This window comes from Anoplopoma fimbria, chromosome 1 (genome assembly GCF_027596085.1).
Source record: "Anoplopoma fimbria isolate UVic2021 breed Golden Eagle Sablefish chromosome 1, Afim_UVic_2022, whole genome shotgun sequence".
NCBI lineage: Eukaryota > Metazoa > Chordata > Actinopteri > Perciformes > Anoplopomatidae > Anoplopoma > Anoplopoma fimbria.
Window position 1 is genome coordinate 4,961,057 of NC_072449.1, and position 25,255 is coordinate 4,986,311.

The 25,255-nt window shown below is 43.6% G+C and overlaps 2 protein-coding genes across 2 annotated transcripts; one reads left to right on the forward strand and one right to left on the reverse strand.

Annotated features, from left to right (window-relative positions):
* Positions 1 to 4,997: 4,997 nt before the first annotated feature.
* LOC129115514 (period circadian protein homolog 2-like) lies at positions 4,998 to 16,024 on the forward strand. Its single transcript, XM_054627107.1, is given in 24 exon segments — positions 4,998 to 5,452; positions 6,661 to 6,753; positions 7,485 to 7,639; positions 7,940 to 8,061; positions 8,374 to 8,575; positions 9,567 to 9,618; positions 9,989 to 10,131; positions 10,389 to 10,467; positions 10,572 to 10,678; positions 10,863 to 11,016; positions 11,132 to 11,240; positions 11,335 to 11,614; positions 12,037 to 12,190; positions 12,290 to 12,426; positions 12,602 to 12,808; positions 12,916 to 13,152; positions 13,276 to 13,528; positions 13,530 to 13,837; positions 13,840 to 13,888; positions 14,292 to 14,763; positions 14,896 to 15,100; positions 15,244 to 15,475; positions 15,596 to 15,746; positions 15,869 to 16,024. Coding segments are annotated over 24 exon segments (4,512 nt in total).
* A 6,360-nt stretch (positions 16,025 to 22,384) lies between these two features.
* her13 (hairy-related 13) lies at positions 22,385 to 24,279 on the reverse strand. Its single transcript, XM_054603958.1, has 4 exons — positions 24,024 to 24,279; positions 23,662 to 23,748; positions 23,447 to 23,528; positions 22,385 to 22,854 (listed from the first exon to the last, which is right to left on the reverse strand). Exons 1-4 carry the CDS (start codon positions 24,108 to 24,110, stop codon positions 22,385 to 22,387), a joined length of 726 nt encoding a protein of 241 aa, XP_054459933.1. The 5' UTR covers positions 24,111 to 24,279.
* Positions 24,280 to 25,255: the final 976 nt, after the last annotated feature.

The following is a 25,255-nucleotide window of genomic DNA, read 5'->3' on the forward strand; positions in this document are numbered from 1 at the left end:
AGATAAGAGACATCCGAGCCCTGCTAGAACATTGTATTTCCACTGCTCTTTGGTGCAACTGTGCATTTTATGTAACGTGAAGTACTCCATTTCCTCTCTAACAATAACAAATCCTCCAAAAGGTCGCCATTTTATCTGATCTTTATCGAAGCAACAGTAAGCATCACAGTGCAACAATAGATGGGACAGGTAACTACGGGAAAAAACGTGAAGCACTGGTTTGCAACAGATATACAGAACCAGTCAAAAGTTTGGACACACCTTCTCATTCAACGTTTGAAGAATGTAAAATATAAAACATATTCTGGTTTGTTGAGCATTTGTTTGTTTACCACATAATTCCATATGTGTTCCTTCATAGTTTGGATGTCTTCAATATTAATCTACAATGTAGAATTTTATTTTTTTTTAAATAAAGAAAAACCATTGAATGAGAAGGTGTGTCCAAACTTTCTACTGGTACTGTATATATCACATTTTGGATTATTATAACCTTATGGATGCATTACTGTGTACGTAACATTTGAATGGTGTAATTATAATGAGTTAATATGATGTTATGTAGTTAAATCTGTCCGAATGTATCATACTTTCTATTATAATTAGGCCTATATATACAGTACCAGTCAAAAGTTTGGACACACCTTCTCATTCAACTACTTTGAAGAATGTAAAATATAAAACATATTCTGGTTTGTTGAGCATTTGTTTGTTTACCACATAATTCCATATGTGTTCCTTCATAGTTTGGATGTCTTCAATATTAATCTACAATGTAGAAAAAAAAGAAAAATCATTGAATGAGAAGGTGTGTCCAAACTTTTGACTGCTACTGTATATTCTGACAGATTTAACTATAAAACAGCATATAAACTCATTAAAACTACACCATTCAAATGTTACGTACACAGAAATGCATCCATAAGGTTATAATAATCCAAAATATGATATATATAAAACACTCCCAGGGGCCTGTACTCATAGTCTATTCAGTAATGAATATTGCATTCTCATTTGGTACTGATAATTTAAGGGCTATAACATGTTACTTAGCTGCTGTGGGTGCAATAACTTGTAACCGAGGCTGCTTTAACATTATTCTCATCTTATATTTCATGTGTATTATTGTATTTCTCCCACTTTACATAAGTTGAAACTCTTAAAGGAGGTTGTTTTGCAGTCATAACCCTCACGCTGCACCCTGCAGACCAGCATGGTCTCCCACGTGTGGCGGAGGGCTTGTTTATATAAAAGCAACGGACCAATGAGCTTGCGTCCTTGCTATGTCGTCACCTTTCGCCATGGAAACCCGAAGTGCGCAGCCAATGGGGAACAGCCATGGGGGCGGGGCTTGAATTGAGGTCGCGCTGTGAGCTCTCTGATTGGCTGCTAGGGTAGAGAAAGGGGAGGAGCCTTACAGCAGTGTGTCAACCCGTATGAATGCAGTCTCCCATTGAAGAAAGCCTCAGCTGTTCCCTGCAGGTCCCATCATACTTCTGCTCCACACCAGAGAGGAAATTTACTTTTTTTTTTTTTGCATTGCAGAAACAGGTTGGTTTCCTTCATTTCCACCACTTTAGTTGTTAAATATTAATATCTATGCATTGCATAACTAAAAAAATGATCTGCGCATGCGTGGACAGATGCATGCTCTACTTATTGCACTTTTATAACCTAATAAATGCATGTTTGTGGGAGTTGTGTGCATGCATTTATTAGGTTATAAAAGTGCAATAAGAACAATGTTGCATCTGTGAAATGGTTATAATGTTGCATTTTTGGTGGTCGGTGCTTGAACGCATCATGACTTTTACATAACTGTGTCAGTGTACCGTGCTGTGGATTGCAGGTCAACGTGTGTGTGTGTGTGTGTGTGTGTGTGTGTGTGTGTGTGTGTGTGTGTGTGTGTGTGTGTGTGTGTGTGTGTGTGTGTGTGTGTGTAGATTGTGAATAGCAGGTCAGTGGAGTCAGATGGGGGAAGGGAGTGTTTGTTTCTATTGCATATGTGCTATTTTCTGCAATCACAACCTTTTATCTTGTGCATGGGTGGAATATAATGTCATGCAATCTTAATTATAGTATATAGTAATCTATCTGAAGGTTCTCTAGACCCTTACTGCACACACACACACACACACACACACACACACACACACACACACACACACACACACACACACTGCATGCCACACTGTTCTGTTGATAGTAGGTCGACATGTTAATCACATTACAATTAGATAAGTTCACTGTCATCTGGATATTGATGCTACACCTTTTCATTAGATAACCTCAGGTTTAACTGGAAACATATAGCTGCATGAATTAAATAAGACTTTTAACCAATGCAAATCATGTTTTTTTAAAAGCACTGGGCTGCTTTACCCAGCATTATAGTCATTACTCTTGTCCTGATTCTTAAGGTATAGGATGCTTGTGAAAATCATTGTGTAGTATAGTATGTATCGTTTGTAGTATAGTATGTATCGTTTGTAGTATAGTATGTATCGTGTGTAGTATAGTGGCAGGGACTGTGATGTAACTCATTGTTATGATGATGTAATTAAATACTGGAGTAGGACAGGACATAACATAACAATCCTGGAAAATCCATTTATTCCAGTTATCCTCTCCTCTCCAAATAACACTTGACTAATGTTTTTACTAATTGGATTGTGTAATTGATAAACAAGAACTAATATCCCATCTTCTAACATTTAATATTCTTTTATATAATCTGTCTTTTAAATGCTTGTGTAATTCCTGTCTCGAATGTCATCCGTAAATGCTCTGCCGAGGCATTGAAGGTGGATAGAAGAGAAAGCATGTGGTTTTATGAAACAGGGCTACCACCGCTTTGTGCTGCACCAGAGCTGAATCCATGTGACTGGAGAGGCAGCGTTGTATAATGCCAGAGATCTGTGCTAGTGTGCTGGGCGGGTTCAGCTCTCTGGCTGAAGCCGGGCCGAGCTGGAAGAGGAGGAAGTTCACTTCCATTACGTCACTCGTCTGCTCTGATTTTTTTTTTTTTTAAAGACCTACATGTGTCTCTGAGAACTTCAAAGATTTTGGGAGAAAGTTGTACAGAGAATTGTTCCGATTAGCTCAAGATGAATGGGAATCTGGTTGAGTCTTGTATAATTGTTACATCATGGCTGTTTGCGTACGTTTTGCAGTGTCAATTCTTTTAAAGATGGCACAAGATTTGGATGTGATAAACCTCTTACAGCTGCATACCTTGAAATGTTATGTTTTGCAACAGCACCATTACTATTTTTTGTTGTTGCTCGAGGCCTTAAACACCCTGCTGCATACAGTTAACACTGTTTAGTGTTCATAAATAACTCGCTGGGTTGTACAATGTTACGAGAGTGTGTGAGTGATGTACATGATTCTGACCTGAGTTCAGCTCTCTGGCTTCCCTCTGACATTCTAACTTCTTGTTGTCTCTCATCGCTCTCTCCCGATTGGTCGATCGCAGAATAGAAAGTTGGCCACTGCCTCGGTTGAGATCAAGAGTGGGTCATCTTCTGTAAGGTGGCAGTGGGATGTGAGGGTGGTTTTAAAGTCTTTTGTAGATTTATCTTAAAACAGAAAAAAAGAAAACACGTTCCTAAATCTTTCAGGAGTTACATAAAAACAGCAAAGCCAGAATAATTGGACCGGCTGACTTTGGACTCTTACATAAATCCAGAAAAGCTGGAAAAATTGGCAATATCTTGGATTTGGTATCAGTACCTTTTGCCAGTATTCCCTATTATGACTTAAGCAGATGCAAATAGCTCTACTACTGCTGGTCTGCTGTGGAGGAGGAGGAGCTGATGAAAACTGTTTCTATTGTTTTCTTATCCTCTAGAGAACCACTTCCACCCCTGGATGCATGTGAATGGTCTTATTAAATATGTGGTTTGCCACATGCATGTGAAGCTCAACCTGTATGGACAGTGTGGATGCTCTTGTTTCTGTCATAGAGAGGGCAGAGGTTAAGATGACTTCCGTTCTTACTGAAAAGGATGTTATGATGCAGGGTAAATGGTTCTTTGGGGACTGTCCACATCTTTGTTATATATTGTTTATCCATACAGGGACACTGTGCTGTGTTACATAAAGATATATCTATTAGATTCAGACTTAAGTGAACATGGACAATGCATCAACACGTCTGTTTATCATCTGTTTGTGAGGGATCTGTATCCTCGGCTATAATGGTAATGCTTGTTATTCGTGAAAGGTAGAGGAGAGACATTTTTGTCCGCTGAGATTGGTTGTCAGTTTTTTCCTTCCTGCCCTGTTTATTGGTGATTATATTTTGTGAAGAGCAAGGTTGTTGCTACGGGAGTAATTCATTCCAACATCTTAAATAGTCCCCATGGTGAGTGCGAGGTGAAGGATTTCGTTTCAGTCTTCAGAGCTGTGTTTCATCTCTTCAGACTCGCCTTTCAAGTGGTGAAAGATTAAACCAGATCAAACTGGTCTGGAGGCTTTAGTCCACCTGGAAAGGGCATACAGCGGCCTAGTTACTGTGCAGACCTTTATGAAGGATGGTTGGTGTGAAATGTGTGTGTGTGTGTGTGTGTGTGTGTGTGTGTGTGTGTGTGTGTGTGTGTGTGTGTGTGTGTGTGTGTGTGTGTGTGTGTGTGTGTGTGTGTGTGTGTGTGTGTGTGTTGTCCTGCTGTGTCTGTGTTGTCCTGCTGTGTCTTCTGCTTCATCATCCAAGGCTTCGCTGGCTGATCTGATCTAAGTGGCGAATAATCCCCACTGAGTGCTCCTTATTTTAGAACCGTGTTCCTTTTGTTATTGATCTGCCATCAATGGAAGTGCATTGTACGGAAAAAGGGCTGGTCTAAGTAATTTACCCTGTGTGGTTGTTTTTTTTGTTCTAGACTGCAACCCCCGACTCTTGAAGCAGCAACGCCGCTCACCTGCCAGTGACATGAGCTTCATGGCATTGCCAAAAAGACGATAACTCGATCTCCCATCTTCTGCCTTCTGGTCCGCCAATGTCTGAGGAAAGTGATCCAAAGCACTACCTGTACTCAACCCTGGAGGGTATGGAAAGGAACCGAGAAAGGGTCGGCTTCCAGATGAAGGAAGAGGAAGGACCTCCACGCACCGCCATCAGCAAACTTCACCGAATGGCCAACAGTTACAAGAAAGGTTGCGGCGTTCGTGACGGGGTCGAGCTGGACGCCGAGCTGCGTCTGGCATCCGAGGGGAGCGAAAGCAGCCACGAGAACTCGGCCTCGGCCGGCTCCCCGCACGAAGACAGGAAGAGACAACGCGCACCCATGCACGAGGATGTAGAGATGGGCGGCAGCGGCTCCAGCGGCAGCGGGACAGAATCCCACGGCAACGAGTCGCATGGCAATGACTCCCACGGCAACGAGTCCGTGGGCAGCTCAAGCGGCAACGGCAAGGATTCTGCTCTTATGGAGTCCTCGGGCAGCAACAAGAGGTGAGCACACATCAAATGGATCGTGGTCAACAAAGTTTTCCCCCCCCAAACGCCACGGGGGAGCGGACCATCTAGGTCACAGAAAGGAGGTTCATTAAATGTAATGGGAAAAAGGCCATTTTCCTCCTGTGAGTCATTGTCGGTGTGAGTCATTGCTGTAGTCTAGCAGTCTCAGACAGAAGGGCATTTTATTCCCAATCACGAGAGACTCCTTAAACGTTGAGGTTGAAAAGACGATGGCCACCAGCTTCAGTTTGATGGATGCAAACGTTTTGTGCCTCCTAAATGAAATGAAGTAACCAAATGTCTTCTTAAAGGTTACGTTAACATGTCGGAAAGACCTTCATGATGTTTGTGACTCAATACATCTGCTTTGATTGTACAGCGCCAGCTAATAGAAAAAGTTATTGTTCATGTGCTTTCATTCACTCTGTGAGAGAGAGCCTTAACCTTGATGATTAGAGGCAGTGCTTGGCGAGCTAGATCACGAGTGTTACTGAAAAATATAAGATTCACAATGCTTTGCTAGATTTGTTCTATGACCTTGTCTTTATCGACTATCAATATTTACCTCGGAAACGTGTTGCAGAAGTTGCAATCATCAACATCCATCAAAACAGAACCCGCAGCAGCAGTGTTGACCTTATTATTAGCATTTAAACATTGCATTACATGATCGTGGGCCGAACAGACAGATTTTTTTTCTACATCTAAAACAATCGTAAGACCATTAACCGAGTACAAAAGTCAGAAAAGTTCTTTACATTTATGGGGGAATTTGACCTTTTTATCTAATAACCCCACTGAAATAACTATTGCAATTTCACATTTTACACTTTCCATTTCCAAATTGGCATTTCACAACGTTCCTTTCAACTTTACGTTGTGTTGTCAAGGTTGAAATATGGCTCAATTGTCCCAGATAATAGATTCGGTTGTTTACATTTCGTGGTGCACCACCTGGTCCTTTTCTTGAACTGTGCCACATTTCAAATCCAGGGACAGACATGTTTGAGCCTCCTGTTTGCTCCTTGTTACCTCCTGTTTGTGTTCGTAAAGCTTTCTATACACAGAGGGATACAGATGGTGTGTTTGTGGCTTTCTGCGTTGAGTCCTTGACTCACTCTACATGTTTCGTCTTGCCTCTTTGTTTCGGGTGCTCTGACTGTTCTTCTGTGAATAACACAACATGTTGTTTGTGGTTGCAGCTCAAACTCTCACAGCCCGTCGCCGCCGAGCAGCTCCAACGCCTTCAGTCTGGTGAGCTCCGAGCAGGACAACCCTTCAACCAGCGGCTGCAGGTTAATATGCATCTTTTTATCTTACTTTTTCTTTTTTAAATTCAATTAAAATCAGGATGCTTGGCTTACCATTTGATACATTTAGAGTCCTAGTGAAAGTTGGGGCATCTTTTGCATCTGTACTTTGGCGTATTTCACAATGAAACTGAATATTTCTGCGTTTTTTTAGTAACATGAAGGGATTAAAATCAAATCCTTTGCATTTATTTTGGAGCGCTAAAAAGGAGGCGTCCTTAAACTCGCTGTAAAAACCTCATTGCATCATATTGCAGACAAAGTTTTAGACAAATGATATCTAAACACACATCTCCTATTATCATCATATTGCTCTGTTAGATACTAAGAACCACAAACAGTTAACTGTGGTTATATAAAACCAGTTTGGCTTGCTAGTTGCCCAAAGTCTCATTTAATTGGGTAATTATTATTATTATTATGCCCAATAAAAGTAGCTTTACAGAAAGAGAAAAGACAGAGATTTGATGTGAAAATACAGATTTCTTTGGCATATATTTGTAAGAATTAAACTAACAATTACCACAGGAGGAAAACTGGTCTACACTTGGTCTTTAAAGAACTTTGACACTTAACAAGCAAAGACAGTTGTTAGCCTCCCGCTGCCAATCACTCCCTTTACCCTTTACATACTGATACTGATACTGATAGCACCTTCTCGGGGTGAGAACCTGTCATTCTGACACACGTGTATCTGTCTCATGTTCACCCTGCAGCAGCGAACAGTCCGCCAAAGCTAAGACACAGAAGGAGCTTTTCAAGACCCTCAAGGAGCTGAAGAAGCACTTACCGTCAGAAAAACGAAGCAAGGGCAAGCCGAGCACGGTCAACACGCTGAAGTATGCGCTCCGATGTGTCAAACAGGTGAAAGGTAAGAATCGCTGCCATTGGCACTTTTTTCCTCTTACATTTTCGCACATGTATTCACCTTGTAGTTCATCAGCTATGTTTATATATTTTTCTGAACTAATGTATAGAATTTAGACTCATCAGGGTTATAGATTCTGAATCGTATTCTCCAATTTTGGATGTGACTGTTGCATGAAAAGCAGCTACCAAAAGTATTAGGGCTATGAGATAAATCTTAATACTAATAAAATGTATTTTTTTCTCTGATACTGTATGTGAAGTTGCGTTCGTGCATCGATGCATCTTCTCTTTTGTCTTGCAGCTAATGAGGAATACTATCAGATGCTGATGATTAATGACAGCCAGCCGCCAGGGTTCGATGTCTCATCCTACACCATCGAGGAAATCAACAGCATCACCTCCGAATACACCCTCAAAAACAACGTAAGTACCTCCGATCTTACCTCACAATGTGGCCACGGCATTATCATAAACAAGTTGTTTCTATATATGATTTTAGTTGTTTGAAATGTGCAAATTAAATTGAAGAATTTGTTTTAATGTGAAAGTTAAAAGTAAAATGCTGTAATCTGTTCATGTGAATCAAACCAGTAGTATTTCTTAAAGATTTAATGTCTGTACAACATATAAATATATTGTGAGAAATGCTAGAGGATATATCTTCAGTGCTCTTGAAATAGAAACCCACCTAACTGACTGATTTCTTGTTTTTTTTGTTATCTTTTCAACCCACAGGACATTTTTGCTGTCACCGTCTCGCTCACCACGGGGAAAATAGTTTACATCTCGGACCAGGCGGCGTCCATCTTGAACTGCAAGCGGGAAGTGTTTAAAAACGCCAAGTTTGTGGAGTTCCTGACGCCTCAGGACGTCAGCGTGTTCTACAGCTTCACCACGCCATACCGCCTGCCCTCATGGAGCATGTGCACCGGAGCAGGTAACAGCCACCCCTAAACTGGAACAAACTGGTTTTATGTAACCTAATATCCTCCGTTGCATATTTTAAAATGTCCCAATGCATAAGCAAATGTTTTTTTAATAACTGGGCCTACGTGGATGGTAGATTTTCCATAACCCTCAAAGGGCACGTGGAAAACCCACATGACCCAAACCACATGCACACACACACATACCAGCATCTAGGTCCTTCACATGACCCGCACACACACGCTCATACACACATAGCACATACTTCATTAACATGCTCAATCACACATTAATGAATGCACGCCCACTCACACTCACCTGCCACATAATTGCTGAAGACCTAATCGCATTAGCACCTTTTAAAAACAGAGTTTGGAAGGGGCTTTGACAGACGAAGCAGTTTATTAAGCACCCCTGCAGAAATCAAATACAACATTTTTTTGTATTTAATCAACGTTAAATCATGTCTATGTTACATTATGGAGCTTTTTTTATATTCTCTCCTTTCAAAAATCCACTAAAAGCAGCTTTCAGAAATTTAAAGCTGCATCAAATCATGTAACTCTTATCAGTTTTCTAGCTAATTGTCCCTTTAATGCAACCCATTGTCCAATGCTGTAGTTGATGTTGTAGTCTTTACTTGACCAGCTTGTAGTCATTTTGGGGATTTCAAAGCAGACCAGTGATTTTAAAGCAGTGTTGTTTGGCAGGGATCACAGTTTATTACAAGCTGACTAATTACTGGCTGAGCAGCTGTATTTTAACATAAAACATTTCATGGTGCTTTTGACTGTAATAAATCTTCAGATTGCATACTAGTAGGAAACTCACAATACCTCTTCACTTAAAAGATAGACAAACTTCTCAGGTACTTTATTCAACAGAATGTTAAATAAGGATGACTAACCGCTGGGCTTTTTTTGATCCACTCAATCGAATGCATGTGGTGATATATATATATATATATATTCATCCCAACCTTCTCCCTTTGTCTTATTCAGACTCGTCCCCCACGGAGTGCATGCAGGAGAAATCCTTCTTTTGCCGCATCAGGTGAGTGGCAGCAGCCGGGCGCCTTCTCTGATCCATAGTTTCCTGCTCAAAGAAGCTCTGAGTCAGCAGCAGGGATGATGAGAGGGAGGAGGAGGAGGAGGGGAGGGTTGAGAGGAGGGAGGAAGTCAGCAGCTGTGAGCTTGTAAACTTCCTCTCCATCGAGTGGCCAGATGTGGTGTTACAGCGGAAGTTTAAGATTGAGAACTTTGGTAGATAATTTAGAATAGAATTTGATTGTGTTATATGTAATCACATCAATATAAAGGGTTTGACATATTTAACAAACTTTCAAGAAAACAAAGGCAGGCTGATACTTTATGAGACAGTATTATAATTGTGTTTTTGTTTGTGTTTTTTTCTTTTTTTTTAGTGGTGGCAAGGAGCGTGAAGGAGCTCTGAAGTACTACCCTTTCCGTATGACTCCGTACCTGATGAAAGTCCAGGATGCTGAGCTCGGTGAGGAACAGTTCTGCTGCCTCCTGCTGGCCGAGAGGGTGCACTCTGGATACGAAGGTGAGGCCTGCGACCACACTCGCACACACCCATCGATTGGTATCACACACTTTTCTGCTGTTTGTTTGAAAGAGCTCAGTTAGTCTCACACAGTTACTTTCTGCCACTAACTGTTGTAGAGTTGCATGATGGTCTATTTGTCCCCCTTATGGGTGTTTATAGATGGCACAAACAAGCTGGCTAAAAGCGAGGTGCTGCGCATGTTTAAATGATCACCATTTGCTCATGTTTTTTTTTTTCTTTTTCTCTCTCCACAGCACCCAGAATCCCCACTGACAAGCGCGTCTTCACCACCACACACACACCTAACTGTGTGTTCCAGGATGTGGATGAGAGGTGAGTGGAATGAGCCTCCCTACACACACACACACAGACACACATATAAAACACACACTATGTATGTAACTGTCGCTAACATGTCGTGGTTGTTTTTCCATCAGGGCCGTTCCTCTGCTGGGTTACCTCCCTCAGGACCTGATCGGGACTCCTTTGCTGCTCAATCTGCACCCGAGTGACCGACCCTTGATGCTGGCTGTGCATCGGAAAAGTAAGAACCCCTTTCATCCTTCTGGTTGTCTAAACACAGAATTGCTACTCAAACGGTTTGAAAAGGGGCTACTGAAGGTATACTCTTAAAAAAAAAAAAAAAAAATTTAATTTGCCTGGGGCATGAAACTGTTCATTTTTTCTCAGCTGTCACTCACACACACTCTTCCTTCTGTTGCCAACAGTTCTGCAGTTTGTTGGTCAGCCATTCGACCACTCCTCGATCCGTTTCTGTGCGCGAAACGGCGAGTACGTGACCATCGACACCAGCTGGTCCAGCTTCGTCAACCCCTGGAGCCGCAAGGTCTCCTTTGTCATCGGCAGGCACAAAGTGCGCATGTGAGTACAACCAATATGTTGCTTTAGTTAAGTTTCTTTTGTCATCAGTCGTGCTATGTTGGTATTTATTTCACTTTGAACATTCTGGATGACAGTGGTCTTTGTGTTTTTTCAGGGGTCCTGTGAATGAAGATGTTTTTGCAGCACCAGCTTTTCACGGAGGGAAGATCATGGACTCAGACATCCAGGAAATTAGTGAACAGATCCACAGGCTGCTACTCCAAGTATGTACAAACGCACACACTAGAAGCCCACTTAAACACACATTTTCATACTCATGTTGGTCAGTTTCTATAACAATCTTTTTTCTCTCTTCAGCCGGTCCACAACATTGGCTCCAGCGGTTACGGTAGCCACGGCAGCAACGGCTCCCACGAGCAGATGTTGAGCATCAGCTCGTCCAGCGAGAGCAACGGGATCACGGCGGCGGGGAACACAGCGGAGGAGGCAAACAAGGCCAAGCCCCCCAGGACCTTCAAGGAGATCTGTAAAGGGGTCCACATGCTGAAGAACCAGGAAACCCAGGTCGGCCTGCGCTCCCCACCTCCTTCACCCTCACTGTCGCCATCCAAGCCCGAGCAGAAGAAAACCGCTGACAGTGAGTCTCAGTTTTATATCACCAAACTGGAACCAATCTGTTTTAGCTGTGGCACAAAGAGTGGATCACAGAGAATCCATTTATTGTGAGTGACCACAAGGGTTGAACACAACGTATATGAAACGCTAAAAATAGTATTTTTCATGCACATTTCCTCCACAAACTTTCTAGAAATGTGACTTGAAAGTCTAAATAAGGCCATTCATTCTTTAAAACAAAACAATCTGAGTGATCTACTATTATAATAAACATGCAATAATTCAATTAAGTATATCAGATCAGAAATTATTTGTGCTGCAGTTGAAGTGAAGTAAAAATCAAACAAAAAGTGTGTTTGTATTCAATTCTGTGTGTTTACCTGCCGGTCTTCGTTCTTTTTTGTGTTTCTGACATTTTTATCTTCTCTTCCCCTCCAGCTGCAGCATCAGCTCCAAAGAGTCCCGCAGTGCGTGTGAAAGACTCAGCGGCTCCTCTGCAGGTCAAAGACAGTACTGCAGCCAGCCCTGAGGACTACGCATGGAAAGACCAGACTGTCTGCTCCTACCAGCAGATCAGCTGCCTCGACAGTGTCATCAGGTACGACTTTGTGTCCACGATGACGGTTTAAAGGCGCGCGTGTGTGTGTGTGTGTGTGAAGCGAGCACCTTATCTGATCAAACACATTTTGTTTCTCAGGTACCTGGAGAGTTGTAACATCCCCATCACAGCGAAGAGGAAGTACCAGTTCTCCACCAACACCACCTCCTCCAACTCAGATGACGACAAGAAGGGCTCAGAGGATGGCATGCAGGTGTCTCAGGACACAAATCAAGGCATGTACACGTCATGCATCTGTATGCATCAAACACATGTCACACATCTTTTGGGATATTTTATCCAGTTTTGGAAATAAACACCTCTTTTGTTGCGTGCATTTACCCTGTTTTACTGATCAGAATCACCTCTGGCTTGGATCTAACAGAGATTTGCTCTTTCCCCCCCATGCAGACACTTTGATGCTAGGAGCCCAGCCAGGCCTGTCCACCATGAAAGCACATAAGAAGCCTTCATCTGGGACAGCCGCTGTGGTGGGAGGTCCGCTAGCACCGCTCACCCTGCCCAGCAAGGCCGAGAGCGTGGTGTCCATCACCTCCCAGTGCAGCTACAGCAGCACCATCGTCCACGTGGGAGACAAGAAGCCTCAGCCAGAGTCTGGTGAGTGTCGGCGTCCATTTTTTTTTTTAATGCACATACGTGATGTCGAGCTGCTAAATAATAAGTTCTGTTTTTATTAATGTTTATCGCTTCGCTTCGTTCTGCAGAGATTATCGAGGACGTGGCAGAGAGCCCTGCGCCCGTGGCTCTGCGCCCGTGGCTCTCCAGCCAGGAGGAGGAGGCCTACAAGCGTCTGGGTCTGACCAAGCAGGTGCTGGCTGCTCACACCCAGAAAGAAGAGCAGGCCTTCCTCCACCGCTGCCGAGAGCTCCACAACGCCAGGACCCTCCAGAAGGACTGTTTCACAAATCTGCACAAGCAGAGAGGGCCGGCTAACGCTGAAGGTACACATGGTTTAACATTAACGGCAAAAAATTAACATCATTGGCATAATTGGTTCGCTTTTATTCGTGACTATTGATTACATCTGAAACTCAACCCTCTGACTTCTCCGTGTGTCCTCTTAGAATCATCTGCACTACGAGCTGCAACCAAACAGGGCACCACCAGGCCCGAGACTACCGCCAAGAGAGGCAGCCGCAACAGGAAGTCCAAGAAGCCCCGGATGAAGCATCCTGATTCCTCAGAAAGCGGCGCGTCGGACCGCAAACCCCGGCCCCCTCTGCAGGGCCTCAACCAAACCTCGTGGTCCCCGTCGGAAGCATCCCTGTCGGCTTTTAACGTCTCCTACCCGGCCATGGTGCCCGCCTACCCGCTCTACCCCCGCAGCTGCAGCCTCAGTTCAGGCCCCCTGCCCCGACCCCTCCCTGTCCACAGGCTTTGGGGATGGACAGAGCACTCAAGGCCCGCAGACTGCCTCTCCGTTTGGTGCACCGCTTGTTACACCTGTGGTGGCTCTGGTGCTGCCCAATTACATCTTCCCCCAAATGGGACAGATGGGTCAGATCGGGCAGCTTGGGGCTGCTCCTAGACCAGCGTTTTTCCCTGATCCGACCCAGACGCAACCTGCATACCCCGCTCAGCAGGCCTTTCAGGCCCCACAGCCAGGCTACGCCATGCAAACGCAGCCCCCTTCACCAGCCAACCGCCGTTCCCATTGCAGACTGCCTTTACCCCCAGACCCCCTTCACTGCCCCGCGGCCTTTCCAAACCACGCAGACCCCTTCGTTGCCCCGCAGCCTTTCCAAACTGCGCAGACCCCCTTCACAACAGCGCAGCCTTTCCAAACCGCGCAGACCCCTTCACAACAGCGCAGCCTTTCCAAACGCGCAGACCCCCTTCACAACAGCGCAGCCTTTCCAAACTGCGCAGACCCCCTTCACAACAGCGCAGCCTTTCCAAACCGCGCAGACCCCCTTCACAACAGCGCAGCCTTTCCAAACGCGCCGACCCCCTTTACAACAGCGCAGCCTTTCCAAACCGCGCAGACCCCCTTCACAACAGCGCAGCCTTTCCAAACCGCGCAGACCCCCTTTACAACAGCGCAGCCTTTCCAAACCGCGCAGACCCCCTTTACAACAGCGCAGCCTTTCGGAACCACACAGACCCCCTACACTGCAGCGCAGCCTTTCCAGGCCCCTCAGACTGCCTACACTCAGACTGCCTACACTACCCAGCAGCATTTCGCTGCCCAGCCTTCTTTCCCGATGCAGACTCAGTTTGTGACTCAAGCCCCGTATGCACCTCAGCCGTTCCCCTACAGCCTGGCCGCCGAGTCGCCCAAATCCATGGCCGCTGAGCTTCGAGAGGGGGCGGCGTCACGCTCCTCCACGCCGGCCTCCGTGGTGAGGGAGCCGACGACGTCACCGCCGCTGTTCGAGTCGCGGTGCAGCTCGCCCCTGCAGCTCAATCTGCTGAGCATGGAGGAGGGACAGCGGCAGGACAGCACAGCGCCGCTTGCTGGATGCCATGGCAACGCCTCAGCAACAGCATCAGGGGCAGCTGGAGCAGCAGGGGAGAAGGTCGCCAAGACCGAGAACCACCAAGAGGTGAGAGTCACAACGTAGATTAGGGTTCACATCAGAACGCTGTCTCGTAACGGCTTCAACCGCTCATAAACACAGCCACACCTCCACATAAAGCTTGTCATGGAGCTAACGGCTTTCTGCGTTGTGTTTCAGGAGGAGTCTCAAGGAGACGGGGCTAACAGTGACGGTAACTCCTCATCCTGCGACTTGCTGGACATCCTGCTGCAGGAGGACTCCCACTCCGGGACCGGATCAACCTCTGGCTCCACGGGCTCCGGAATGGGCTCTGGATCTGGTTCAAGGTCGGGCTCGGGCTGCAACGGCAGCGGCACATCAGCTAGTGGAGCTTCTGGCAGCAGAACAGGTCAGTAGAGACGTAAACGGAACCTAAAAACGTACTTGATATTTCTGATTGGTTACTATAAAAATTCAACATTTCCTTTAGAACGTTTATGCCCGAAAGAATGATTTTTGACTGTTTCCTTTTCTCTCTAAAACATTGTTTAGGGAGCAACAACACCAGCAAATACTTCGGCAGCATCGACTCTCTGGAACACGACCCCAAGTCCAAAGCCAAGATGAGAGGCGAAGGAGACTCCGAAGGCGGCCAGTCGCAGAACAAGGTTTCAGTCCGAGGCGACGGGGAGCACTTAATCAAATACGTTCTCCAGGAGCCCATGTGGCTGCTGATGGCCAATGCTGACGAGAAGGTCATGATGACGTATCAAATGCCGTCCAGGTGAGTTGCTGACAAAGGCCTTTTAATGCAACAAACAAAGAAAAAAAGTTATTTTTTAATCATTATTCTGATAGCGTGCACATTTCTTCGTGACTAAATTTCTTTTTCCATGACCCACAGTGACATTCAGAGGGTTCTTCGAGAAGACAAGGAGAGGCTGAGGCAGATGCAGAAGGGCCAGCCTCACTTCTCCTCTGACCAGCGTAGAGAGCTGATGGAGGAACACCCCTGGATGAGGAGGGGAGGTCTGCCTGCTGCCATCAACGTGAAGGTAAGAACCAAACACATGCTGTGTAATCTAAAAACAAAAATCCTACATATTCACGTATATAGATGTATGGAAATAAGTCAGATTGAAGTATACTTAATATCCGCCTGGTCTTTCTGTTTTAGGAGTGTGTATACTGCGAGGATGCAGCGGCAACCCCCGTCGAGGAGAACCTGCCACACATGGACATGGGCGAGCTCGGCGAGGATCTGAACCGAGAGAACCAGAACGCCCAGAACAAAACAGAAAAGTCTCAGCCTCAAACAGACACTGGCTCTTGAACACACACACACACACACACACACACACACACACACACACACACACACACACACACACGCCAGCCAGCAGGGGGACACACTCGACCAGAAACGGACCTTTGGGCAGAACAGAGGACGTGTGGCGCTACTTGTGTGTTCATGTGTGCGAGTTGTGCACAAAGACTGCTGCTGAAGTGCAGTTCTTAATCTGCCCTGACAGGGGGCAGTAGCACTTTATGACGGTCTTTGTATGAATAGTACTTTTGCCAGCTCACACACACACACACACACACACACACACACACACACACACACACACACACACACACACACACACACACACACACACACACACACACACACACACACACATGCACACACACACTGAAAGGATCTGTGCCCAGCCTTAGTTGTTGGTGACTTTTTTTAGCCTTCATTGTCTCTTTGACCGTGGCAGAGCTTAACAGCAACATGAGCAGTTATCATTCTAAAGAAAGAGACGAAGTTATCAGATAATGGGTATCTTATAACATCTGATGAATATATTTGATGTCAAAGAATTTTGACGAAGAATTGTGTTTTCTTGTTTTGCCACATGGTGTCAGCAAAGCACCCTAAACCCCCAGATGTTTAACTCTGTAGGATACATGTGGTGCAGAGTGGATGATGTAGTCATCCCCCACTCAACTCAAACCAGGGTATTTGTATTATCCATGCACAGGACAGGGGTTGAACAGTGGACTGATAGTAACTTTACTCAACAGTGACAATCTGTTACAAAGTGCAAGCTAATCACTTAAACTAAAAAAAAATCGTATTTATTTTCTACCAGATGATGTATGTAGAATAGATTGTTTTGAAGCTAAAGCCAAATACATTCAGCTAAAGGACAGTATTTACATAATCCACAGTTTACAGGCATCGACAATGAACTCTACAGGATATTAAAGTCTCTTTACTTTGACTTTGAATACGATGTGGAGCCAGGTAGTGCATTATACAGAATAACCTCGAAGTGTTATAGGCCTCTGCAGACCTTTTAAAACAGCACAGGTGCTATGAACAAGTGTGCTTCATCACAGATGAAGAAGCTGCTGAAATGCTTTCTGTTATACGAAAGCAGCAGAAATAATGTATCCATGAGAGGTTGAGAGGACGGCGGTTATCTTTTTGCACTGAGGCTTCAAATCAAGGTCAAAGATGAAGAAATGTTTTTTTTATTTTTATTCAAACAGCATTTCCCTTTCACCTCCAATTACTACATTTTAAATTATATGTTTTGATTTTTTAAGACAAAGGTGTATCCATGTTCATTGCAGAATGTTACAAAAAGTGTTAAGTGATATTCATTTTCTCTCAATATCAGTAATCACTGGGGATTTATACAATATGCAAAACGACAGATCATTTTTTTTAAAGGCTGTTTGTGGAAGCGTTACGTGATAACAGTGGTTTAAACTGAGCATTCAGCACCTAAGTGTGGGTAAAAAAACAGCATTACAATTGTAGCACGTGAGGCGACCGCGTTGCCTAAGTGACCTTTTGTAAAAACCTGTGGCGACATGCATGTATCTAGAAACCATGCAAGCCCTTTTGGCGTAAAATATTAAGGAAACTAATCCGCAGTGGCTCCATGTAGTTGAGGTAAACAATGGGAGAACTGGGAAGAACCCTGCTACGACAGTGCAACTGTTGAGGCGGGGCTCGTGAATGTAACTCAGACTGGACCAAGAGCATCTCACTGGCTACGTTTGTTTATTTCCTTTTTAATTTCTCTTTTTTTTTTTATTTATTGTACAATTTTTCTATTTTCTTTCTCTTGTTTATATTTCTTTGTTGACGGAGGTAAGAGCCTTTTGATTGTCATTGGGGACGGACCCTACCTCTTAAAAGAAAAAAAAAACCAGGTCATGTTACTGTAAATAATAAGATGTGTATGTTTGTGGGCGAAATGCAATAGACAGAGCGGTCAGACACTTTAGTGATTCCTGGTGAGTGATGGGCTCGTACTGAGAGTCTCTGCCTTAGGGGTTTGTGGACAAATACACAGCGCCTGTCACCACCTTCAGCAACTGCAGTCTTTTGTCTCTTTATCTGTGATAAAATATCTCAAGACGGGGGGGGGGGGTTGAAAACACTCACCTATGTACAAAAAGAACATTAAGAATGCCAGAATGAATGCCGAGAGTAAGCCAGAGAATATTTAAGCCTTACTTTCTCACAAGGCCTCGCATAAAGGGATTCCATTTTTTTTTTTTAAATGAGTCACATGGGTCGTTGGAAGCCCCCCCCCACCACCACCACCGATCTGTAAACGCATATACGCGGTACTGGCACATGGTGTTGTGTATGGTCATGTACATTTTGTTTTATTGCCACTGTACGAATATGTGGTTTGTTAAACTAGCACAGTTCTGTGCATTTTTTTGTAGGTAAATAAAGATGTATTGTTTGAGAAACAACGTTGTAATAAATAAAACTACAGAAATATAAACGCTGTGACTCTGAGGACTTTTCTTTTACTCAATGCTCATATCAAGGTCAGACATTGGCTGGAAGAAGAAAGAAACATTGATGGGGAAATATCAGATAAACTTAAAAACAACTTCTTAAATGGAATAAAACCAATCTTTTGTCAGATGATATTAGACAATTTGTGATTATGTGTAGGACTAGTGGATAAATAACACTGCAAATAACTATTTTCATAGTAGATTTTTCTTTTTCTGATTTGTTGGTATCAAGGTCAGACATTGTTGGCCGGAAGAAAAAAGAAGCACTGATGGGGAAATATCAGATAAACTTAAAAACAACTTTATAAATGGAATAAAACCATTATTTTGTCAGATGATATCAGCTAATTTGTGAGTATTTCTTAAACTAGTGGATAAAGAACACTGCAAATAACTATTTTCATAAATAGTTTGATTTATAAAAAATGTCCAAAAACACATAAAAAAAGCTGATCACCATATCCTAGAACCCAAGGTGCCGAGGATGACGAGGTTCCCCGGGGATCTGTTTCAGCGCCATATGCCTGGCCTCCGCCGTTGAATCCCTGCTCGCACCAACTGTTGCAACGCACTGACCTTTGACCCCAGAATTCATATGCACGCTCACAAAACAAAACAGCTGATGCTGAACCTCCCGCCAGTCTGTTTTTTTTTTCTTCTTTCTTTTAAAAACTAAATGTGGTAACGTGTTAGTAGATTGTGGTGACGTGCAGGGGTTTGAACAGATAGATGGATATATTTAATAATGTTATTAATCCCAGCGATTGATTTTACTTAGATAAAGCAGCTTAGATAAAAAAAACGACAAAGATAATAATGACCAAGAAACTCTACAATAGGCCTACTTCTAAATATACAATGGGGTGTGACTGTAATTTAATTAGCGTTCCTTAACATCAACATCCACACCCACCTGCTTCCTTCCATATACACAAACATACACACTATAGGGTTACACACTACACAGCGGTCCAAATTTATAATGACTGGTGTGTTCAGGGACAAAGCTTATGCTCATGGACATTGTACATTTCATTTTAACTTAGTTTGAAAAAGGGGTTTGGCTGAAATCTACAAGAGTCTAAAAATAAAATGACTGAAGAAGTAAATGCATCAGTCCAACGGATGTTAAACAAGAAACTGGTGGGGACATTTTAGGACAATTTATAGGAAATGTTGGTGAGAACTTTTCATTTCAATCAAGGATGCAGGATCAGTACATAAATGTGTTGCCGTGTGTGTGTGTGTGTGTGTGTGTGTGTGTGTGTGTGTGTGTGTGTGTGTGTGTGTGTGTGTGTGTGTGTGTGTGTGTGTGTGTGTGTGTGTGTGTGTGGTTGATGTAGTTGAAATTAAAACAATGCAAATGGCCTTGATCTCTCCTGCATTTACATAATCAAGACTTACAGTAATTAGTATGTGGTTGAGACAGTAATTAGACATACTTCCACTTATTTAGGAAGATTATTCCCCACAAAAAAGTATTTTCTTTTATTATTCTATTAAGTAAAATATGCATTGTTGAAGTTTAAACACAGCAGCATATAGGTCAAGTTAGCTCTGATCAGCTGCAACATAAGAATGCTGACTATACAACATAAATATGCACAATAAAGCAAACTTGCAGGGTTTTATATATAGTTTGTTAATTAAATCTATTATAGGACAGATATAGGGTTTGTCAGGTTTAATCATGTTTACTGTGGATGCATCCTTCAATATAGTCTACTTTGGCTTTGGATTTGTGTGTGCAGGACTTTTAGGTGGAGTATTTCACATTTAAATCTTTTTATGTACATAGAACAGATGCATCTTTTTTTTTTTTTTTACTGTCCCTCCACTTCCTCCTCTAACAAGACTCTAATAGCCCCTGATGTCTTCATGTGTCTCTTGATGATAAGTGTCAGTCAGAAGACAGGCAGCAGTGTGTGTGTGTGTGTGTGTGTGTGTGTGTGTGTGTGTGTGTGTGTGTGTGTGTGTGTGTGTGTGTGTGTGTGTGTGTGTGTGTGTGTGTGTGTGTGTGTGTGTCCCTTTGAAGAACGGGAGCCTGCTTGTCTCCTTTGTGGTGTCTCTTTCAGCTGTGCGCTCTTTGACGCTCCTCTGTCAAACGGCCTCAGCTTTGATCAGCGTGTCTCCTCTCCGCTCCCATTTCAATGTGTTTCCTCCGAGGTTCACACCCAGGGTCCAGTATGTGAACACCCCACCCTCCACCCCTCCACCTCCACCTCCACCTCTGTTAATTATTCCCCTTCTACACTCCCAGGATCCTCTGACAACGTTACAACATTGTGTGTGGATGTCCTTTAATATTATTGGTGTAAAGTTTTGTGGTTTCACTTTCTCATGTCATATCTAAAGGGACCGGGCTCCTCTCAGACTCAGTCCAGACAGGATCTAACATCCCTTTGTTAATATGCTCATTGGATCCGAGGTGAGAGTGGAGACACTCGGGGAGAGAGGTGCGACTCTTTCATGTGCCCACCCCGCACAAGGAGCGTCCTCGTGGGTGGAAGGAAGGGACAGCAGGTCGGAGGTGATGAGAGGAAGAGGGGAGAGCATGTCGAGAGTTTATGATGTAAGGTGTAAACTTTTATTTTGATGTTTGTTTTATTAAAGTGGACTTTTATCCATGTGGCATCTTATATTTGAGGATTAGCAGAGAAGAGGTTTTATTGAATCTTTTTATTTTGGACAATAGATTGTGAGAAATGATGTTTGTCCTCTTTGTCACATTAGTCATAATTTAAAGGAATCAGACTAAGTGCTTTTGAGAGCTTATTAGCGTAAATCGCTTTACACAAACTATACCTCAAGATATCGCCAATCAAAAGTAAATTCTCTGCAATAACTTAACATTTACTGATTATATTTTATCTCACAGATTTTGCTGACAATTTTTTTTATTACCTATGTATTGTTTTTCATTCAAGTTTCAAGTCTGCATCCCGTTTCCTGTTATACTTCTCTCAGGCATTAAGGCAATTTGACAACAGCTTTTCAATTACATTATTTTTTTATTTAGCAAAATTCAGACACTTAAACAGGCATTTCTAAACATCATTACAACATAAAGTGGTCGTTCTGACTGAGGCTACTGGTCCAACAATCTACAGGCCTTCATGAAATACAATAGAAATATTTATATTAATCAGAGGCATTGCCAAACTTCTCGGGTTTTTCTAAAAGAGCTTTTCTCCACATACGAATCCTATATACACAGAGTTACTGACACAAAATCAAAGTGTGAACTTGAGCCGTTCCTCGTCTGTCCTTTGTTGGGTTGTAAGTGAACGTTGAGAGACAGGAGCTTTCGTCTCTCTCCAGGTGTAGAAGAAGAGTCACAACAGAGGACTCTGTACTTTCAGGAGGGGCCGTTGAGAGGAAGGGCCCCCTTGTGATGAGATGAAGGAAAACTCCAAACTTGGAACACTTGAGGAGTGAATTTCGACTGATGTTTCGCTGAGTGATTTCCGACTTTTTCCCAGAATGCCAAGGAAAGGATTAAAACTTGCTGCATCCAGTTGAGGGTGAAGAGAAAAAGCCACGGTTCCTCCACAAAACGCCAATTTGTCTGCGGATGTGCTGCACTGGGATCAACTGTTTGTCCACTGTTGTCATAGGACAAACTGGTCTCTGTGTGGTTTTGATTATTGAACATCAATGAGGGGAATCCAGGAGAAAATCCATGCATGTGGCCAGTTATCTGCAGGCGTAGACGAGCATAGAAACGCTGTTTACACCACCAAAAAATAGTTCTTGAATGTGTTGTAGAGTGGACTTTCCCCTTTCAGTAGGAGGCCCCGGGGTCACATCTTTATAAGAAAGCTGCTGCAACATAATCCAACTGCATTCCATCCAAACCCCCAGACCCCTACCAGGGTCTCCACATAGACCGATCGTAGGTCATGGTGGGCATGCCGCCCAGGGCCTCCCTGTTCTCCGAGCCCTCGGTGGAGCTCTGGTTGTGCTCGCTGTCGGTCTCGTCCAGGTCGGAGCACAGGTCCTCGCTGGAGGTGGTGGAGGGGGCCGGGGAGAGGGCGGAGGACGAGCCGCTGCACAGACTCCTTCCTCCGGGAGAGGCCGGGGACGAGCACAACGAATCGTCTCCTCCGTGCCAAGTGCTGCCGTTACTCCCCGAAGTGTCAGTGATCAGATCCATCAGCACGTCCTGGAGGTGGTCCTCGTTCAGGGGCATGCACTCCAGGAGGTGGTTGAGGAGCTCCGCCGCCACCGTGGCGTCTATCCCGGGACAGCTGGACACGAACGTGTGGACCTCGTGCATGCACTGGATGTAGCCGGCCGCGAACCTCTCGCTGGCTTCTCGGCTGAGTGCGTCTGTTTCTGTGGAAGGAGAGAGAGAGAGAGAGAGAGAGAAAGATTGTGAAGTGTGTATTGCAAACATATTCCAGTTGGACTGCTTTTGGTGGAAGCAAAGTCACATTCAGTTAGGTGATTTACATGAGTAATCTGATTAAACATATTGATTAAATACCACAAAATGACTTGTATTCCCTCTAAATCAGTAGTTTGTTTTGGTCTTGTGATCCTTTAATTTAAAGAAATGTCTACCTGTGACCCCTCCTCATGGGCTGCATATACCTACAAGTTGTGACCGGTGAAGAGTGAGTTTTTTCATCATTTATTTGAATTAAATTTGAGTCCTGAAGTAGCTAGATCACAAAACAAAAGCTCCCAAGATTTTAAGAAAACACTGGATAGCAGAAATGTTTTTTTTCTACTTTCCTCAGTCTGTTAAAGATCTCGTGACCCCTGAAATGTATCTTGTGACCCCTTGTGGGTGTCCCACTAGTCTAAGTTTCAGGTTGAACTTAAAGCACACATAAAGTATAACATCCTACGATCCTTTTTAAACCTCATTTGACAAGATAGTGTCAAAAGAATGTGAGTGTCAGCTGAGCGGAGTGGTCCAAACCTTGGGTTCGGTTCTTCAGAACCTCCTCCACCTTCTTCACCGTCATCTCCAGCACCTCTGCGTTCTCCATCTTGGAATGCAACTGTGGGAACAACCAGCAACACAGCCACAATCAGAAACCAATCAAATCTAACCTCTGCAACGCAAGGTGAGACAGGTGAGCTGAGGTGCTGAGGTGCTGAGGTGCTCCACAGGCCACACTGTGTAGTACTCACGTCCGAGTCCGCCAGCAGAGTCCTCAGCTCCTGCAAACTGTCGTTGATGCGAGCTCTCCTCTTCCTCTCCACCAGAGGCTTCCTGGTCTGCAGGGACACAAAGATCACACCTCAGTAAGTGACAGAAACACTCACAGCACTGCTCATCTCTGGCTCTGTGGGTGGAATCTCTAAATGAGCTGTTCAAATGAATATGTTTTTAAAAAAGATCTAAAGCTTAAATGAATATGTTTTTAAAAAGATCTAATCTTAAAAGTCATACAGTTTGCAGCCACACACACAATGCACAACAGACTGACAAGCCCGTCAGTGCCAGAGTGTCCAAACAATACGCATGGCTCCATCCACAGTCCCTTTGGTACCTTTCTGTCCCCTTTCTGGATCCCATAGTACGACTCATCTTCCTCCATATCCAGTCCTGTGTCGCTGTGCCGAGGAGAAGGGGCCATGATGGTCAGATCTCCACTGCTTTTCCTTTTTCTCTCTTCTTCTTCTTCTTCTTCTTTTTGGACTCTCTTCAGGGAGGCGCAGCTGGCACACTGAACCGGTTACACCAAGAAGGAAAAGGAGAAAGAAATGGACAAACTCGCCCTGTGTTTATTGTGCAATCCTAGTGAGACGTGCTGCTGGCGCTGAGGGCTGTTGTTAGTATTTATAGGGGCTTATTAGCATGTGAATGGGGGCCGAGCTGCTCTCTCTGGAGGGGGGGCACTGAGCCAATGAGCGACCGGTGCCTTTGTCTGCGGTCAGCCCCGAGGAGCTGGATGGGCTTTAATCACACACTTTGTTGTGTTAGGGGACCGAGCGCACTGGGTTTTACCCCAGTGGATCAACTGTGTGTGTGTGTGTGTGTGTGTGTGTGTGTGTGTGTGTGTGTGTGTGTGTGTGTGTGTGTGTGTGTGTGTGTGTGTGTGTGTGTGTGTGTGTGTGTGTGTGTGTGTGTGTGTGTGTGTGTGTGTGTGTGTGTGTGTGTGTGTGTGTGTGTGTGCATGCATCTGCACAGAATTAACAATCATGCAGAATGATGTCTACATTTTATATTTTGAGTTAAAACTGTGTGATGAATGTTTTAGGATAAGATAAGATAATCCTTTATTTAGGGAGATTTACAGGATTACAGCAGCAGAGAGGATAGTGCAAACAAGAGACATAGTAAAAAGCAAATAAGCAATAAAAAAAACTGTAAAGAACAGTAAAGAATCCACAATAACTGAAATATTATATATACAGACAGAAACTATTATATAGTACAAACAAGAGACATAGTAAAAAAACAAGATCAAAAATAAGTATTATAAATAAGCAATAAAAAAACAGTAAAGAATCCACAGTTACTGAAATATTATATATACAGACAGAAACTATTATATAGTACAAACAAGAGACATAGTAAAAGAAAAACAAGATAAAATAAAATAACAAGTATTATAAATAAGTATTATAAATAAGCAAATGAGCAATAAAAAAAACAGTAAAAAACAGTAAAGAATCCACAGTAACTGAAATATTATATATACAGACAGAAACTATTATATAGTACAAACAAGAGACATAGTAAAAGAAAAACAAGATAAAAGAAAATAAAAAAACAAGT